Source organism: Sciurus vulgaris (assembly GCF_902686455.1).
Source record: "Sciurus vulgaris genome assembly, chromosome: X".
Classification (NCBI taxonomy): domain Eukaryota; kingdom Metazoa; phylum Chordata; class Mammalia; order Rodentia; family Sciuridae; genus Sciurus; species Sciurus vulgaris.
Window position 1 is genome coordinate 98,508,599 of NC_136471.1, and position 20,051 is coordinate 98,528,649.

The following is a 20,051-nucleotide window of genomic DNA, read 5'->3' on the forward strand; positions in this document are numbered from 1 at the left end:
AGTGTACTTCTAGTGAGGTAAGGATAGCATACTGCTTCAAATATGTAACAAATGTAAGTAATCATCATTACTATCATTAAAAGGTAATGAAATAAAATCCTGAATTAATTGTGTGGAATTAAATAGGCAACTAATAAGGGGGATATTATCTAAAGCAGAGAACAGCAACAATAAAATACCAGGTAGAACAACATGTCACCCTGGAATGGGCTCTGATTCAGATAACATTAAACTAGTTCACAAATTAAGAACTGATATGTCACAATCACTAAACACATGAAATCTTTATTAGCAAACTTAATGGAAAAATGACACCACATTATTGAAAAGTAAGCTCAGCATTAACTTCACATTTCTGAGGATGGGCAGAGTGACAAAAAAAAATTTAAAAGATTAAATTCTAGGACAGGAAAATGGATTTAAAAAAAAAAAAAAAAACCTCCATAACGGCCCCAAATTAGAGGTGTTTTAGATGGTAAACAGAACTGAAGAACGGTTGGAAAAAAATTGTTTGCAAGATACAGAATGCATGTGTGTGTGTGTATTCATCTTTACATCAGTCTTGTGAGGAAGATATGATTATTCGGTTTCTACAGATGCAGAATCGCAGAATCGATAGAGTCAAGAATCTTATACAAGGTTACACAATTAGTTATGTGGTACTTGGCAGGGTCGAATTTCAAAACCAAATTTGCTTGCTCTAAGAGCTGTTCACATAGCACCAAAACAGAATCAATCTGTATCAGAGATACATTTTTGTGAGAAATATTATTACCAGTATGATAGAAAACAGGAGGCCCTGGGATACATTTCTTATGTGGGTGAAAAGAAGAAAGTTATTATGAGAATAAATTGTATTTTATTTAAATACATTACCAGCTGAGAAGTACTATACATGTTACACCCCTCTTTAGGCAGAGGGAAAGGAAAGAAGGTAGAGATGACCTGATTTGTAAGGGACAGACTGCTCACATCACCTCCCACATCAAAATAACCTTTATATCTACCTTTCCCTCCTCCATTAGATAGAAACAGAATATTTAGGGACTTGAACATTTGAACCCTGCTCCAAGACTGGACATACCTGATCTAAGAGTAAGTGCATTTCCTTTGAAAAGGAAATCAATTAGAAATGGCCATGTGTCCTATTTCTAGCCAATGAGATACAAGGGGAAATATATTTGAAGAGATCAATAGGAAGCCAGGATCTTTTTTTCCCCCCCAAATGATGATCATCATTTATTGAGCATTTATTGGAAGCCAGCACTATGCTAAGTACATAAGCCACTATCTGACAATGTCTTTCTATAAGACATGGAAAAGGAAACATTACACTTCAGTTGCACATGGCAAGCATCTTACCTCTTGTGAGGCAGACAGGATTATTATGTTACATTATCGAAGAAAGCAACCAGCTATCTGAATAAGTCAATAACATAACTGAAAAGAAAATGAATACCTGGTGAAATCTTAGATCATCTGAATCAACCAATCCTGAAGCCTGGACTTCATGTATGAGCTACTATTTTTTGTTATCTTAACCAGCTTGAGTTGGAATTCCTGAGGTTGTAGCCAAAGAAGCACCTATGCCAACACACTGTGCTAAGAAATAGCTTAACATGATGGAAAGGTCAACAGAAGTTCTACATCTATCCAAATGAAAATAAAGTACTAGTCAGGAAATTTGGAGGCAATCTAAGGGGAAAGGGGCCTATCACTCCTTCTCATTCCTACCTTCCTTCACACTGAATGCTAAGTACTTAATAGTCATAAACCAAACCTTCTCCTCAACTAAAGATATTGATGCCCAAATTTCTCCTTTAAAATAAATGGACAAAGGAGGCTTAAAAAGCCAATGTCAGGATAACATTAAAAAAAAAAAAAAATCAAATGAAAGCTTCACACTATAAGGAAGAGAAATATCAAGGATTCTTACAATTCGTTTCTATGTTCATACACACATACACATGAAACAGACATAAGAAAGCTACCAAGCATTTTTAACAACTGCTAAGGTTACCATGACTTAAGTGTCTGTCAGAGTTAAACTTATGCTTGAACAAATAAAAGTGGCATAAAGAATGTTTTGGTTCAGCGTAAGTGAAGTAGGGACATTTTCAATTAGCTATGGAGTATTGTTTCCCCTGATTAAAGGGATTTTAAATATTGCCACCTTGATGAAAACAGCTTTGCATCCATGGAATTATTTAAGATACCATTGTACTGGTATTCAGAGGTAGTCAAATTCCATAATTTAGGAGACATCCGATTAACTGTCCCCTCCCCGAATAGATTTCCTGAGCAACATTTACCAAACTGCTACCAAATAACCTTTTGCAACATAATAGGCATGTTGTGACAATACTGTAAATGCTCAAATAAGACATGTTAAGAGTTCTTGATAGCTAATGGAAACTGTGCAAGATGTTAAAATACCCAAAGTGAATATCTGAATTTATTTTTCATTTCAAATCCACTGACATCCCACAGTTTGATGCTCTAAGCATGAGGAAAATTGCTAATTTCCAGACAGCCCTTACTCTCCCACATCATTTACAGTTACCCTAGGACCTATTCCTCAACTGCACTTACCTTCAACCACTGTGATCTAAATTTTTCACAACTTGCTTGTCTTAGTATTTTTGGTTGTATATCTCTCTCTTTTCCTACCATCAGTATTGTTTTGTAAAAACTCATTAATGGTAAATATATACATATATTTGCATAATTTTTTACACTAAAAATCAAAACAATTAGGTAGTCTTAGGTAGTTAAAAAAAAAAAAAAAAAACCTTAAGTAGTTCCTTCTTAGTTCAAATTATAACCCACTGTAAAGTTATTCTTTATCTCCCTGCTTGATCCTGCCCATACACATACCTTTAGAATCAAGACAGCATGCAATGGGGACATTGAGAACACAATAACCCTTATCAATAGTTACAAATTTACCCCCCCCAAAGCCTTTTTTTTCCCCTGAAACTTCTGATCTTTGCAAACTGCAATTCCTTTGTCATGCAGGGAAGCACTGTTTTCATGAAAAACTCAGTGAGACCTAAAGTGAAGGCACAGACAGCACAAGAAATTCAGTGAAAAAAAGAAAAAATGGAGAAATATCAAACTTTCATAGGTAGGAAGTAAGATATTTAATCAACAACATATAATCTTTTCCCAACAATCTTTATGCTCACAAACCAGCAGTTCAAATGCCTTGAGAATATTCCTTTTTAGAATTCAGACATAAAACATGCCCTGCTGGAAAGGTGACCATATTTTTATTGAGACTATTCAAAGAATGGCTAATTATTGGGTCACAGATATAGCATCATAAAGTAGCTGCTTTTGACCTCTACAGGGGCAAATCACTTAGAGGGGAGTTACTCAGATGTGCATCACCCTTTCCTGATGACAGACCTTAGTCAAACTTAGAAACAAAGTGCAGGTTTAACAGTGTAATTAGTTCCCATGAAAACCTTAGCATTATAACTACTTTGTATCCTGAAACCCAACCTTATGTATGCTGGTTCATAGATGATAAACAGTTCCATCACCTAAATTTTCAAATTTTCTTTTTAAATGCCAATATAAATTCCAACATTTTTCTATGCTCTAATATTTAACAACAAACAAACAACAAAAACAGAAATGAAACATTGTATCTTGAAAAAAAACCCAACAACCTACCTTTAAACTAGACTCATAGTCTGTGTTCACTTTGAACATAAGCCCAAGTCGTAAATGAATTTCCTTGGCTCGACAAAAGCTGGGATCAACATAAAGCACCTCCTGAAATGCTTTAATTGCCCTGAAAGAATATAGACATAAGATATCTTAACTTATTAACACGTGCATTAATTTTTGCTTGGCAGTACAGTAAAAATTTCTGTTTTATGCAATACTGTTTTAAAGGAAATGTCAATTTTATAAAAATGATGTGAATAAATCATAAGGAAAAAACTAAAAGGAGGACTTGGGCCTTAAAAGGTATATAATCTAAATCTTATATAAAAAGAGAAATGGAAAAAAATCAGTTAAATTTATTCTAAATTGTTCAAACATTGTTTCATGGTTTAATAAAATTCACAATGTGAATAACTGATTTCACTGTTCCTGGAATTTCTTGGGGGAGAAGAGGATAGGAAGGTCTTGATTTTGAAGCAGTGGGATTAATTCTGTCTCTTGCCTACACCATAAAAATAAGAGTTTTTTATATTTAGGTTTACAATCCATCTGTACCTTATCTTTAATACTATGTGAGGTGGGGGACCAGTTTCCATGTTTTCCATACTAATGTTCAATAGTCCTACACTATTTGTAGTAAACATCATCCTAAATCAAATGTTCATATTCATGTGGATCTATTTCTGGGTTCTTCACTTCACTGTCCTAACTCTATATTTGCATTAAATTAACACTATCTTTCATAAAAGATTTTGATTACCAGTAGAATAAATGGGGGGGGGGACATTTCACTGAATGCATTTTATATTGCTACTACTCAACAATGAGTAGCAATGATATAACTGCCTACTTTGAATTTGAAAAGTTAAAATATGAGATACAACAGTATGTTAGATGTCATTTTAAGTACCTCTACATAATTTAAAATTTCTCCCAAACACAAATTAATAAATCCTTTGCAAAGTTTTTTAACAATTAGCACTACTGTTAAAAAACCTTAATGGTAGTTATTTTGAATCTTAGATTTCTTCAAAACAAAAACTAGACTTTTATATAAAAAATTCAAAATATCATATCACAAAAAACCTCATGTGTGTTTAGAACGTTTATTTTGGTGGATTCACATCTTACTTATTTCCAGAAATATGTGTGGTTATATATATGTTCATTATAAAATTAAGAATTTTTAAAGTTAGTGTTTATTGGCAGGAGAGTCGGAGATGAGGGGAGATGAAGCACAGATCTGGCATCTGACTTCTCTACACCTGGTTATGACAGTACTTAATTTCTTGAAGAAGAGCTACAGTATCCATCTATTAGATGGTTTAAGTGGGTGGGTATGCACATGTTTTATTTTATGATATACACAGGCTTTGAGGCAGTAAAGAGGGATCAAAGGACTTACAGGAAAGAACTGGGTCAAATTAACATTCTAATTCAAAGGTGGCTTACTATTTCTCTCAATCAATGCACACACATGTGAAAGGGGGAAGACAACACACATTTATGAGGGGTGAAAAAGGTTAGGAAGAGGGTCTGGGAGAGGACACAGCTCAGTGATAGAATATATGTTTATCTCCATCCCCAACACACCCACCCCCTAACACAATAAAAAAAGAAAGAAAGAAAGAAAAAGGAAAAGAACAACTGTAGCAATAAATGAGCTTTTGGAAGCTTCTGGGGTGATGGTAATATTTTATTTCTTGAACCAAGTGATGAATGTCTTGTAATGTTACATGAATGTCTATCTTAAAATAACAAGATGTACACTTCTGATTTGTGCACTTTTCTTTGGGCCTATTATATTGTGTAGTAATAAAAATATAGATAATGCTTTATAATGTCCTAATAATCTTACCTTATGATAAGGGTCAGAAAATTATCCAATGGAATGAATGGGTGTAGAACAAAGCAATGTACATATGTGCCAATAATAACCCCAGGCAGGCCTGAATCACAGACTTGAAAGAAAAAGAATGAAAAGTAGAATAGAGCAGAAGGGAAGAAGGAATAAAGAAACTGAGAAGTTAGGGGGGAGAAAAGGTATAAAAAAAAAAAAGGGTGTACAAGGAGCGGGGGAGAAATAAGAGAACATGAGTAGCAACCCCTCAGGAGAAATATTTCCTTCTCTGTCTCATATTTGTTCCAGTCTTTTCCCTAAACATAGCATTTGTATATATATCTTACTCCATCAGTCCATCAGTGCCTTCGGCACAAATATATCTTCCATTTGGTTCAAAATGTCACACAAGTACCAAGAAACCTGGGTCTCTTTTAACATATTCTCTACTTACATTAACACACTAGGTGGAAGGGTACTATAAGAAGCAAAAACATATACCAGATAGACTAGGCTGGGTCTATTATGTTTACTCTCCCCGCCCCTTCATACTGGGGATTGAACCCAGGGATGCTTTACCACTGAGCTACATCCCCAGTCCCCCCACCCCTTTTTTTGGAGTGGAAGGGGACAGGGTTTTTGCTAAATTGCTGAGGCTGGCCTCAAACTTGGATCCTCCTGCCTCAGTTTCCCAAGTCGCTGGGATTACATGTACCACTGCACCTGGCCTATGTTTCTTCTTTAAGGTCTATTAAAAGTACCCAGGACAAAGTGCAGCCAATATACATCCCAATCATCAAGTTCTCCTTCTTGTTTCAAAATTCATTTCAGGTTCAATGTATCATGGACCCAATCTTCAACCTCTCATTACTAGATTATAGAAATAAACTCTTTAAGAACTTCCTCTGCTCTAACTTGCATTTATTTCCTGGAATATGTGGCTCGTGACTGCCTAATAACCACAATACTAACAACTTAATAATCCTCCCTTCATGTTGCATTTAAGATCTGTGAGCAGTACCTATTTAACTTCATTCCTGGTTATGCCCTAACACTGCTCCTCCTCATTTCTGAACTTGCTACCTCAGGAATTTCTTCATTCAAATAAGGGCCCCCTTGGTTTCACTGCTTCTTCTCACTATATTCTGCTGATCTGGAATATTTTCATTTTTTAGCTTCCCTCTAAATCCACAGTAACTTCAGGACTCACCACCCAAACTCTGTTATCAACTGCTTTTTGTTTAGTGTTAACTAGCAGTTTTCTATAATCAAATCATTTTTATTTTCTACCTATTGGTATACTGTCTCCAGTTGTTTTTTTTTTTTTCCTAAGTTTACTCCCTTAAGGTCCACAGTATTCTTTTTTAATATTCTAAATAATACAGCAACAAGTTTAAAGTTAATAGATGTTAACTGATTCCATCACTTTTACGGTTAATTGATAGGACTTCCTGTTGGGGTGAAGAAACTCCGGAGTCTTTTTACTGATCAGTTCCCATCCATCATCTTATTAGGTGACATCAGACAAAATACATTATTCAAATATCAAAGTTTATTTTCTTTCTAAATTTCCCCCCATTTTTCTCTCCTGTGTGTGGTTTATTTTTTAGTTTTTCCCATCCTGGGGAAACAACAAAACAAACATAGCTAATGTTCTAATTTTGGTTGTCATTCATATCTCACCAAAATAAATGTAGCCAGAACATGATCTCTGCAGCACAAATTACTAAATCACCAACACATAAAATTTCTGCTGACTTCAGAACTCTTGACTGACAGAGAATTTTAGAACATAAGAAATGGCTACCAAAAACTATAAAATACATTTATGATATAATGCCGGAAAGGTTCATAATTTTTTCAGTACCTAAAACATATTCTCTACTACAACCAAAAAGTGTATATTGCTGTGTACAATATTATTGGCATTTTAAATTATAATCTGAAAAAGCTTTATAGCACCAAAATTATTTCTATAGCTTTTTCAATTTAGATTATTTTCATTTAATGTCTACCATTGTTAGCAATTTAAAGATGAAAATAAAATGATAGTAAGGTAAAATTTCAATAGTACTACTCCCAAAAAACATATGCATGTGCCAAATGTATTTTAACCCAATGGTCATTTTTAATAAAATTTCTAGAAAATCAGTTTTTAAAAGCCCTCTTCTATAACTGTAATAAAAATACTATTATTAACTAAATGTCCCTAGCACAGTTTTAACACCCTTGGAAAGAGGCATAAGAAAACTTAAGTTCTCTGGGCTTAATAAAGCTGAGTCTGGAGATTTCCCTCAGGGATACATGAAAGGGTAAATGAATTAATTGTACAACATTTCACACTGATTAAAAGAAGAATATGCTAGCTCTAAATAAGTAATAATAATAATATACACGCAACACATATATATTTTCACACATACATATTCAGAAATTTAGAGATTCTCTTAAAATGACACAAGAAAGATTTGGTGACATAATCAGAGTCAAGTAGGTAAGATTTTAAAAAGTGGAAATAAAAAAAGAAGGCAGACCAAACAGTAAATGGCACCCAAAAAGTCACAGTGGTTAAAAAAATAAATAAAATACTTGGGACGTTTTCAGGGAAATGTTAATATAGTGTGACTAGTATAAAGAATATATTTAGAGGAGTACTATGCTAGAAGGATGAGGTTGAATCAGAAAGAACCATAATTGTGAGGCTAGGTTAGAAAGATCATGCACGGGTTTACTGACATAATGTATTTATTACCTCTCCTGCCTCTTTTGCCCTCTCTAGACAGTCTTCATTTTATTACTCTGGAGAGTGGGATACTTTTATCCCTCCCTTACTGCAAGATTTTAATTAATCAAAATTAATTAAATTCAGAATTCTGTAAATCTTTGTGTCACTAGTAAGCATAACTTCAACAGAACTGTATTAGTTAAATCTGCTAGTTTTTTTCAGAACAGAAGTGTCCAGAAACTCGACAAGTTAACATCAACTGTTTTACGTTAATGGAAATAAAATTAAACTTTCAATCTAAGAGCATATTTATATTATGATAGCTCAAAACTATACATTAAACTGCTTTTATCAGACCCCATGCTAGATAAGCCTCAGAATCAATGGTATCACAACTACATAAGGTTTATTTCCTGCACTATTCTCTTTCATCCCATCAAAAGCTTTAAGATCATCACTAAAATCACTACTCCTTTTCCTTATTGCACCCAAAGCATTGACCATATAGAAGAACAGAAATTCTTACACTCTTTAGGAACACCTAGGATTCATACAGTGCTGTGGGGAAATGAATTCTAAAGAAACTTTACTAGTTAGGTGTTAATATTTCTGTTTCAACTCATGTGTACTCCTTTCCCCTAATCCTTTTTGAAGAAAACGTAATAATGATCACTACATTTCCTTATCAGTCCTGTCAATTAGATTTGGGAACCTAATTTCTATAATCCTATGCCTGTATCACAGAATATTCTGATATTCAAAAGAATACAAAAGGTTATAGGCAAAGATAGTTGTTAATGATTTTTAAGGAGATGTATTTAGGATATGGCTATAGGCTGTACTGGGAAGAATAGTTTCCTTCAGTTTTATTGTTAAAAATCTTGATTTTCCCCCTCCTGCCTCCCACAAGCTACCTTTTTCTGTCAGTCTTTCCTTTCTCTGTATTTCACTTCCTCTCACTCTAGGGTACAGATTCTTCCCAAGACTAGTTTGGTTCAAGGTACCACTTCAGATGACAATTTCCTACCTTCTTGAACAAGTGAGGGCATGGGGTTGATATGCATGCACATGTAAGGGAATGGCTTTATAAAGACCAGTTTCTGGCTCTTTGCTGTAGATGTTTTATCATATGCTTCTATGTCTGTCTTTCTTCTTCTGGAAATCCTTTTTAAAGTTTGGTCCCAGATTACTGAGTAGAATAATAAATAATACAGCTGATTAATCAGAGGAAGTCCAAGGAGGATGCAACAGATGCTGTAATGTACTACTTTCTGATATGGGCACCTCCAAAAAGAGGCTATAACTGAAACTGAAAAAACTGACCAAATAATTGAACTAATCAAAAAGCTGACCAATAGAATCAACTCCAAAAGAAAAAAGGGAACATAATCTGACAAGAAGTAAATAGGTTAACGGTAATATTATAGTTGAAAAAAGTTGCTTTTAACCAAGTTAAAATTAAGTTTAACCAAGTCAAACTCACATGGGAGTCACACATTATTATAAAAATATATAATCTCATCAAATGCCAACAGACACCATAACCAAATACCAAATTTTACTTAAATTATACATGAAGCAGAAATACAACACTGAGACATCCTAGGTATATTCTCTATGCTGACAATAACAAAAAAATTTAAAAAAAAAAAAGGACATCATTCTCTTCTCTAGAAACATTGCTCAACAACCCTCAAAGAATCAGGTGTGTAATTAAAATTTCCTAACCCCAGTAACCAATAGGCATCCACAAATAAAACATAAAACTAGTTTTAACCTAAGTAAGTTCCTATCACTTAAAACTGTACTCTAAGCCTATCACTAAGCACTACCCCATGTTTTCTAATTCTGTGGCTGTTCAAGAAACAGCAAGTTAAGGCAGAAATGCTAAGTACAGTCTGTGAAAGAACATTTAATCAGCAAGAGAGAAAAACACACAGCCAAGGAGAATTCACAGACAATGTGTAAGATATATTATTTTAGGAAGCAGCTACAGCATTGAAACTTAAGACATGAGAAAATGGTGGTGACTAAGATGAGATCAATAAAGCAGAGGGCACTTATTAATTCAGACATTGCATTATCTTTTTATTACTCAATTTTATCTCTTAGATCAACCAAAATATACAGAAATTCTATCTAGAGAAGGAATCAAAAAAGGTAATAATTTTCCACAGCTACAAGACCCTTAACATGATCACAAACTTATTAAAGCAATCAAATTTTGAACTGATAACAGTTTTACCTCACTATCTTTATGTTCTTATCTTCAATGTAGAGGGAAGCTCAGAAGTTACCACTGGTATGTGGGAAAAAAAATAGCTGAGCTGGTATGAGGTATGTAAATCCATTCCTCAACTGTTAAAGAGTTTCTTGCATTGGTTTTCACCTAAATTATTCCTGGCACACCATAAAGACGATCAATGTGCCCCAAGATAACAACTACAAATGCTGATTAAAAACAATGACTTGTTAATCTACATAAGGAAGTGTGTGTGTGTGTGTGTGTGTGTGTGTGTGTGTGTGTGTGTGCGTGTGCATGCTTCAGGAATCTGAGTATAAGCTTGCTGCTACCACTAAACAGTTCTGTGATACAGAACACAAACAAATCTTGCTTTCTCTACATGCAAAAAAGGGGAAACAACTAAATTATCTGTAAGACCACTTCTAATTCAAATTAGAATTTTGAATTCTGTGAGTAGGATCTTCAAGAAAGATCCTAACTCATCCTTCATTTTAAATATGAAATAATATGATATTAGGAGGTTTAACTTAGGACTGCTATAAAGGAATAATTTAAGAGAAAAATTCAGAGCTTCTTTATGAAAATCAATTATTGGTTTCCAAAAAAGCAGTGTTCTATATACACAGAAATGCTCTCTAATAATGTGATGTTTCCATATGTGATCAAAAGTCAACAGGACCAAAATATAAGATCCAAGTAGGAAAGAAAAAAATTACACTGTGAAAAGTCAGCCAGGTCCACAGTTTCATTCTTAAGGAAACCATATTAAATCGCCACTGATGAACATGTGGAAGTGCTGTAGTAAAAACTCAGGATACACAACAGGTACATAGAAGAATCATAACCTTCAGCCAAACACACAATCACCTTCCCCTGGACTCTCATAGCACCCACTTGGCTTAAAATTCTGAAGCACAGAAGGGGCTCTGACAAATTTAGATACACTTCAAAGTTTTTTTAAAAAAGTTTATGCATGGCTTTGCAGTTTATAAAATGACCATTATCACATTTGAGGATCAAAATTCTGTAAGAGGCATATGATTGCAGTAGTTTTCTTTGTGTTTTATAAACAAATGAGGAAATAAACCTAGGGCAATTATTTGACTCAAGAGCTAAGTAAGTGGCAATGTTGCAACAAGAATACCAGTCTTCCAACTCGAATTCTATATTTTTTTCCATTACAGGACCTATCTGGTAAAGAGAAAAACAATGATGGGACAAAGGTCATAGTAACAGAGCCCCACACTTCATAAAATCTTATACATTGCTATCATAATTTATCTCCAACTCTGAAGTGTTATCATTCTTCTTACAGAAGAGAGAACTGAGAGTTTAAAACTGGTACCTAGTTACTAGAAATTGAAAAGTGCTAGCCAGTATATGGCACGGAGGAGTCAGAAAAGGTTAAAAAAAATATTGATCATCATGAACCAATAAAAATATTGATTATCATGGATCATTTACCCACAGATCTTGAGATCTGAGATCATAGTCATTCCTTACTTCAAATTAACCTGGGGTCTACCAGTCTATAATGAGTGAGAAATTTCAAAACACTTCCTAATAATCTAAACCTTCTTTGGCCAGATTCTTATATCAGATTCTTCTTATATCAGATTCTTCTATATACACAACTCTAATAACCTAAGGTGGGTCAATACGTTTGAAGGAACAATCTAATCATTTCAATAGACTATTGAAAAATGTAGGGTTACTGACACTAAAATATTTTGTATACACTATGTATATGTATATATACACATGATCATACACATACCACCAAGCAAAATCAAACCAAAGAAGCTAAAATAAGCTATTTACTGGGAACAACTGGAGTTATTATTTTATGTCAACTTACCACTGAAATGCATTGTAATGGAAGTAGACCAAACCAAGACCATATAAAAAGGCAGCATTCTATAAAGGAAGGGAAAAAGAGACTTTTAGGAAAACCATTTATATCTAATGCATATGATGTTATTACTATAAAATATAGTAGCCAAGATATTCTAAGTTCTTAAAACTCTAACAGGCATTACAATATACTTATACTTTTAAACAGCAAAATAACAATGATGTCAATATATGGCACAAAATTCAATCAACATAGAGATTCTGATTTCTATTAAATAAAACTTGCCCTGAAATCTAAAACTTGCCAGCATAATTCTACCAGTAAACTTAAAAGAAAAAAACTATTCTTTACGAATAAGAAAATGCTCAAACTATGCTATTCTATTCTTTCTTGTTTGCATCTGCATTATTTCTGCTTCTTGGACTCTTTTTAATCCTACATTGAATAGTGCTAGGAAAGCACTTAGAATTCAAAGGAAATGTATAACATAAACCTAGACAAATTTGAACATTTAAGAGGGAGGGAGGGAGGAAGAAAGGAAGGAATCACATGCCAAAATAACACCAATTATTTTGGGCTTTAATCACCTCTGATTCTTCATGCAGTATGAAACAGACAGATGCCAACACTTATCCTGACTCATTTAACCTCTGGTCTCCAAATAGGAACTACCTACCTACTCCCTTTCTTCAAGAAAGGCAAACATTTGAATATCTATTATATGTTGTACCAATTACTAAGCAAATCTGATTTAGTAAATCTTCTCTAAAATTTTCACATTGATTCTTACGAAAAAATTTCTCCAAAATGCTATATTTTAAATTACAAATTTCTCTGATTACTAAAACATTAAAAATTTTAAACTACTATTAAAGTAAAATGTTTCTTGCCCTACAGTCTTGGGTTGTTTTCCCAAGAAGCAGACCCTGAGAAAAAAGTTTTAGAACATGCAGTTATGTTGGGAAGTTACCCTAGAAAACAACTGAAAGGAAGTGGAGAAAAGGAAGTGGAAAAGGAAGGACAGGAAGAAAAGGAAGTCAATGAAAGGATGCATTAGGGAGTTGATTATAGCTAAAACTAGGGCATTTGTCCCTCAACTGCTATCAGTCTGCTGACTTGAGAAAAAGATGATGTTTAAAGTTCAAAATGCAAACAAGCAGGTGATGTTTTCAACATTTTTTAATACTAAAATTTGTTCTAGGATTACACTGTGCATTTCCTTTGAATTTTAAGTACTTCCTAGAAACACTTAAAAATGTTTGAAGTACATCACAAAATGTAATTAAATGATAATTCAATTTCCCTAAGTCCTCATTACCCCAACTTTCTGAATGAGAACATTATGTGAGAAACGTATTCACAAATTCAGGGGAGTCACAAAGGTCTCAGACAACATCCATTTCAAAAATTCATATTTAATTTGTTAAAAATTTAGTTGAAAGTGTTTTTAATCAGGATCATTCATTTGCTATTTCAACAAATGAAATAATTTAAGCATTTACTGAGTGCCAGAGACAATACACAGGGTTGAACAAGCCAAAATGAATAAAATATTCTACTCTCAAGAAGAATGAAATCAAGGGTGTGAGAGGGGAGGCAATGACACTCAGAATGCAGGAGTAGTTAATTCAGAAAGTCAGGATTTGAAAGACAACTGTCTTCTTAAGGACCTGGATGGGGAGGTTAGTGGGGAAGGGAGCAAGGCTTGTGCAACAACAGACAAAAACCTAGGAGGAGGAGTGGAAATATGAGTTTACTGAGGGGCATTAATACTTTTAGGACACGTCCTACATTCTCCCAACTTTCTTATTTGTTCGTACTTTACCCTTCAACTGAAATCTTGCCCCATCCCTGTCATCTTATAAATTCTATCAATTTTTCAAAATCCATTTAAATGCTACCTACTCCATAAAACTTTGCTGTTTGTCCTACCTCAGACCAGGGTAATCTTTACAAACTCTTAATTTGGTCTTAGCAAGAAGTGTATGACATTATTGTGTAATAATAAGAAACTTAGGTTTGTGCAAAATAGTAATATCTATTTTTAGAGATTCTAACTGACCTAAGAGGTGGCAGAGGGCTTTGTTTACAAAATGAAGAAACTGAGGATCACAGACTAAGCAACTTACTACTAAAGGAGACAGGTACTAAGTAGTAGACATAGAAATTCAATCTAGGTCAGCCTCCAGAGCTCACTCTTAACTAGCATACTTTGTTGTTGTTGTTACTTATTAACTAAACTCTTCTTCACCAAACAAAAATGCCAAGACAACAGAAGTGCCAATCATTTGTGTCAATACAGCAGAAACTCAAAAGATTCAATATATCCAATCACCCAGCATTTAATCTTGTGTGCTCAGTCCCCTTGGGTGACTCAGGATTAGCAGAAGGTCTGGCCCTTGTCTATTTCATTTTTCAATAACAAAAAAACAAAGGCATTCAAACATTTATTGAGCACCTAGAGTTATAAGGTACTGTGAAGATAGTAATGACAAAGTTCAGAACATACTGCCAAATTATGGCACCTTGGCCTAACATTTAAGTTGAAGAAATTTGAGAAAACAGCTTGTGTAGGAAGAATTTTCTGACCACCTCTCACCCTTCTCTGAAGGTCATAAGACCCCCACTTGAGAGTTATCCTTCCTCCTCTCTCTGGAAGGGACACACAGAAAAATCTGAATTAACAGGCCTTGCTAAGTTTCTCCCAGTCTACTCACATCCTTTATCCTAAGACGGGGAAGACTTTCTACTCTTTCATCAAAACTAGCATAAACACACTCAAATTTATCTGTTTCTTCATGCCTTCATTTCTTTATGAATGCTCCCATGTCACATAAAATTCATATTAAATAAATTTGTATACTTTTTTCTTGTTTATTTGCCTTTTATTACAGGGGCCCCAGACAATGAACCTAAAGTGAGTAGTGAGTAATAGGAAATGGTTATTTTCTTTTCCTCTTCTATGGTGGTGAACAAAACAGGGGGGAGGGGGTGGCTATTCTCAATGAATTTATAATCTAATGACAAAAGATTATGAAGTTAAGGTCTACCAATATATGCCAAGCTACAACTTAAGAGTTAATGAAGTACAATCAGGACCAGAAAAAAAGCTAGGATAGTACTTGGGTACTACATCTCAAGGATGGTTGGGAAGGAAGTAGAAATATCTCAGCCAAGGGTCCTTAAAAGGCATGTTTGGAAATAGTAATCTTGGAGTATGAATTGCTATATGCCCCAAAATACATACACCTCCCACCCCGCAATCAACATACTATCTCATCAAAAATGCTAATGGTATTCCAATTGGGTCTGTATGAAAGGATGACCTAAGGCATTAATATGGAAATGAGTTTAAATGTGATGTAGTCATTCTTTACTGTGAAGAGTTATGCGGGTAGTTTCATGAAATTTGTACTATTTATAAAATGTGTAGAGTCGCCCCCCCACCCCCAATCCATGGGGGATAGGTTCCAAGAACACAGTAAATGCCAGAAACTGCAGATCGTACTGAACTCTATATATGCTGTTTTTTTCCTATATATACATACATACCAATGACATAAAGTTTAATCTATAAATTAGGCACAGTAAGAGATTAGCAGCAATAACTAAAAAAAAGAACAATTATAACAATAAACTGTAATAAAAGTTATATGAATGTACATGCTTTGCCCTGACATTTTGGTTTTGTTTTTGAGATCATGTGGGTTCTTGTCTCTGTACACCTAGCTTTATCATATGACCTGCAGTGTTGCCACAGAATACCAAAGTTAATTTGTCCTTCTATGTTTGACGCCCTAATGCCTCCTTTACATTTTTATGAATATAAGTTTACTGGATATCTTCTTCCAGAAGATCCAGGTTTTGTTATAAATGAAGACTCAAAACAGTGTCCTTAATCTACTTCAACTTCACTGGAAATGAGGCAGCAACTTTTTCATCAGCAAACACAGAGTCTCAGAAATTTTTATATTTTGCAGTCCAAACAATTCCAATTTGTAACCATCCTTTACTTCCAGTAAATGGCATAGTGTCACTCTTTTCAGGGATTCTTTGCTGAAGTCTTTGTATAGGCTCAATGCTTTCCAGGATAACACATTGCCATCAATCAGAACATGTTTTCTCCTCATGACTTTCACCCACAAATGTAATATCTTATTCATATCAACTAAGCACTCATCACACGCTATGACCCAAATTTCTACAGTTTGAGGTGTGTTAGCAAAACTAGTGTGAATTTATTTTTCCTTCTTCACAATTTCAGATAGAGAATTCATTCTTATCATTGTTCTTAACAATCTTGGCATAAAATTTTCTTCTCTTTCCTTATTAACTAAATTGAGAACCTACAACACTTTACTTAAAGAAAACACTGTGTGGTACCTCTTTGGTATATCCAAATTGCCAGCATCACTACTATTGCATTTTAGGGCAATTATTTAGTAAAATAAGGGTCATGAACACAAGCACTGTGATACAAGACAGTTAACATACAATAACCCAGAGGACTACTAACTGACTAACAGAGCATAGATATATTAGACAAAGAGATGATTCATATCCCCAGCAGGATGGAGGGGCATGGTGCAAGATTTCAGCACACTATCAGGACAGCATGCAATTTAAAACTTATCAATTGTTAATTCTCCATAGTTGATCTCAACTATATGAAACTATGGAAAGCAAAACTGCAGGTAAGAGCATTACTATACTAATGCCTCAGCGTAAATTCTTAGAGGTAAGAGAGGCTAGCAAATTATGGCACGCAGAACAAAACCAGGCAGTCCATGGCCACACCCACCTTTAATGTATTGCCTATGGCTATTTCCAGCTACAACAATTGAGGTAAGAAATTTCACTAGAAATCATCTGATTTACAAAGCCTAAAATATTTATTATCTGGCCCTCTACAAAAGAAGTTTGCCAACCTCTGGCCAGAACTGTATCATAGTACCCATTACTACAGCAAATTAAGAAATTATATCTTGATGAGATTACTATCAGTTTACAGTGAGGATTCTTATACTGTATCTACAGTAAAGCCAGCAGTAAAGGATGTGGTCCATTAGGTTAGTGGTTTACCAATACTGGAATCCACAGTGGTGCTTCCACTAATCCCTAATATAGCTCTTAGATAACCACAAAGCTCTAAGATGAATTCCTGAATGCTCTGTTACATAATTAGGGCTCCAAGCTGTACAACCCCAGACAAGAGAGGAAAGCAATCCATAGTTCTCAAAACACTGAGTGCTTTATTCTTCCAAGCCCTACAGGAGAAAGGTATTATAAACAGTAAGAAATGGGAAATAGACACTGCTGTTTGTCAGGTTCTCTCAATTTCCTCAGGCTATTTCCAAAATGAAGAAAAGGTAATTGAAGGTTCTGCGTCCATTTTCACAAACATCCTAGAAGTGATTGGGAAAAAGAGTGCTAAATTAGAGTAACAGTGAACTTTACAGAACAAAGATGAAATAAAGAAAACTTTGGCAATCTTATATTAGACAACCCCTGCAAAATCTTCTTAAATCTATGAAATCTCATGAAAGGGACTGCTGGTTGAATGACCAAGCCCCTCTTTTTCCCACCACTTTCAGGGAGATAAACCTGGTAATGTCACACAATGCGTGCCATTGAGAACAAGCAGATTTCTACTATGGAGTTTCTAGAAAAGCTATGTTTTCTTCTTCTCCTTGTGTGTAGTTTTCTATTCTTTCTGTCAGTGTGTCACAGTCACCAGAAGGCTGAAGGAATTAATAGCATTTCAAAGTGGTATGAAAAATCACTTTAAATTGACAACATGAGAACAATAAGCAGTTCTCTAGACTGATACCCTTCCCACCTTCCAAGGAGTTTCCAAACTGAAAAAAAGACTGACCTTTAACACTGGGAAGTAGAAATTCATTAGTATCAAATTCTATTAGTACCCAAAAGTCCAACTGGAAAAGGCAGAAAGTACGGAGGCAATAAAAAGATCTGATTACTAGGGAAGGATGAACAGGAAGAGCACAGAGAATTTTGAGGGCAGTGAAAATACTCTGTATGATACTATAATGGTACATACACATCATTTTACATTTTTCCAAACCAATGGAACAGCGCCAAACTATAGACTTTGGGTAATAATGTCAATGTAGGTTTACTGATGGTAACAAATGATAATGGGGGAAGTTATGTTTACAGAACACAGTAGAGAACCAATAAATTTAAGATCAGAACATGTCCTTCCCCCATAGTTATTTTGTACTGATTGTAGTTTGTAATTTGCTGGGTTTTTTTTCTTTTATAATTTTTTAAGGTAAAAAAGAGTCTAGACCTTTACCCTAGGAACATGAAGAAGGAAGACGCACTAATGAGATGGCAACAGTTTCCCAAAGGAAGGGAAGGTGGGATGAAAAGAAGAAAACTTATACTAAAGTTTCTAAAACTTTTATTAGATACAATCTAAACCAAATGTAGTCTAGGACAACTAATTAGGTTCTAAATGACAATGAACTGCTATAATGTTGACAACTATGGGATAGAATTAACAATCTGACTGTATTCACCACCAGGCATTCCTTACTTCAGTAGTCATCTTTGAAGACAACTCCCTTCCCCCACCCTGGTGGTCCTGGACAACCCAGGGCCTTGCGCATGTGAGGCAAGCACTCTACCAACTGAGCTATATCTTCACCCCTGACTTCAAAGACATTATGCTCAGATATTATTAAGAAATAAACTCACGGGCTGGGGAGATAGCTCAGCAGGTACAGTGCTTGCCTTGCAAGCACAAGGCCGTGAGTTCGATCCCCAGTACCGCAAAAAAGAAAAAATAAACTCTGGCTGGGGATGTGGCTCAGTGGTAGAGAGTCACCTGCTTGTTATGTGAAGGCCCTGGGTTCAATCCTCAGGATAAGAAAGAAACTAACTCATGACAAACTGTTAGGAAAATATCAAATGTTTTAACCCTTTTCTGTTCAGAGCTTAATTCCACAAAGCCAGTAAAAGGGGGTGGAGGTGGGGGGCTATTAACTCTACTGGGCCCAAAAAGGTCAATGAAGGTAATAAGGACATTCCAAAAGCTCCAGGCAAGAATTTTCAACTGCCTTTGAATTTCTTTCATCTGCTGCACATCCCATGAATATCTGAAACAACATGAATCCAAGACTGAACAATATACTATGATGTTCTCCGGGTACCACAGATTTTAGATAGTGGTAACGATCTCAACTGTTGACTAAGCTAAAAATTAATCTTACGTTTCTCCTCTCTCCACCTCCCCATAAATAAAATGCACTCATTCTATCTGCAAAGTTCATTTTAGAATCTAAAAGCCTTCCAATCTATCCCCTCTCTATTCCTACAGCCTTTCTGATTTACATCTGAAAGGTCCTAGATTATTTAGGACCTCAACTCTATCTTCTGTTTTATTTCAATAGTTATCCTGTCTCCCTAACTAGCTTCTCCCTCCATTTCCTACCGTTCCAATCTGCCTTCAACACCACTGCCAACGAACTTTCAAAAGCTCACACTGCCAGGCACAGAGGCAACTCAGAAGGCTGAAGCAGGAGGATTGCAAGATTGAGACCAGCCTCGGCAATTTAATGAGGCCCTAAGCAACTTAGTGAGACCTGTCTCAAAATAAAAGATAAAAAGGGCTAGGGATGTGGCTCAGAAGCAAAGTGACCCTAGGTTCAATCCCTGGTGCCATAAAAAGAAAAAAGGGACG

At 35.0% G+C, this 20,051-nt stretch overlaps 1 protein-coding gene across 11 annotated transcripts in view; it reads right to left on the bottom strand.

The window, feature by feature from the left end:
• The window catches only part of KDM6A (lysine demethylase 6A), a 206,236-nt gene that overhangs the window by 77,770 nt on the left and 108,415 nt on the right, over positions 1-20,051 (bottom strand). For all 11 annotated transcript variants that reach the window (XM_079123473.1, XM_079123472.1, XM_079123471.1 and 8 more), the window contains 2 exons: positions 12,347-12,405; positions 3,682-3,802 (listed from right to left, as the gene is read on the bottom strand). In XM_079123473.1, coding sequence (XP_078979599.1) covers positions 3,682-3,802; positions 12,347-12,405 — 180 coding nt within the window. The remainder of the gene's footprint in view (positions 1-3,681; positions 3,803-12,346; positions 12,406-20,051) is intronic.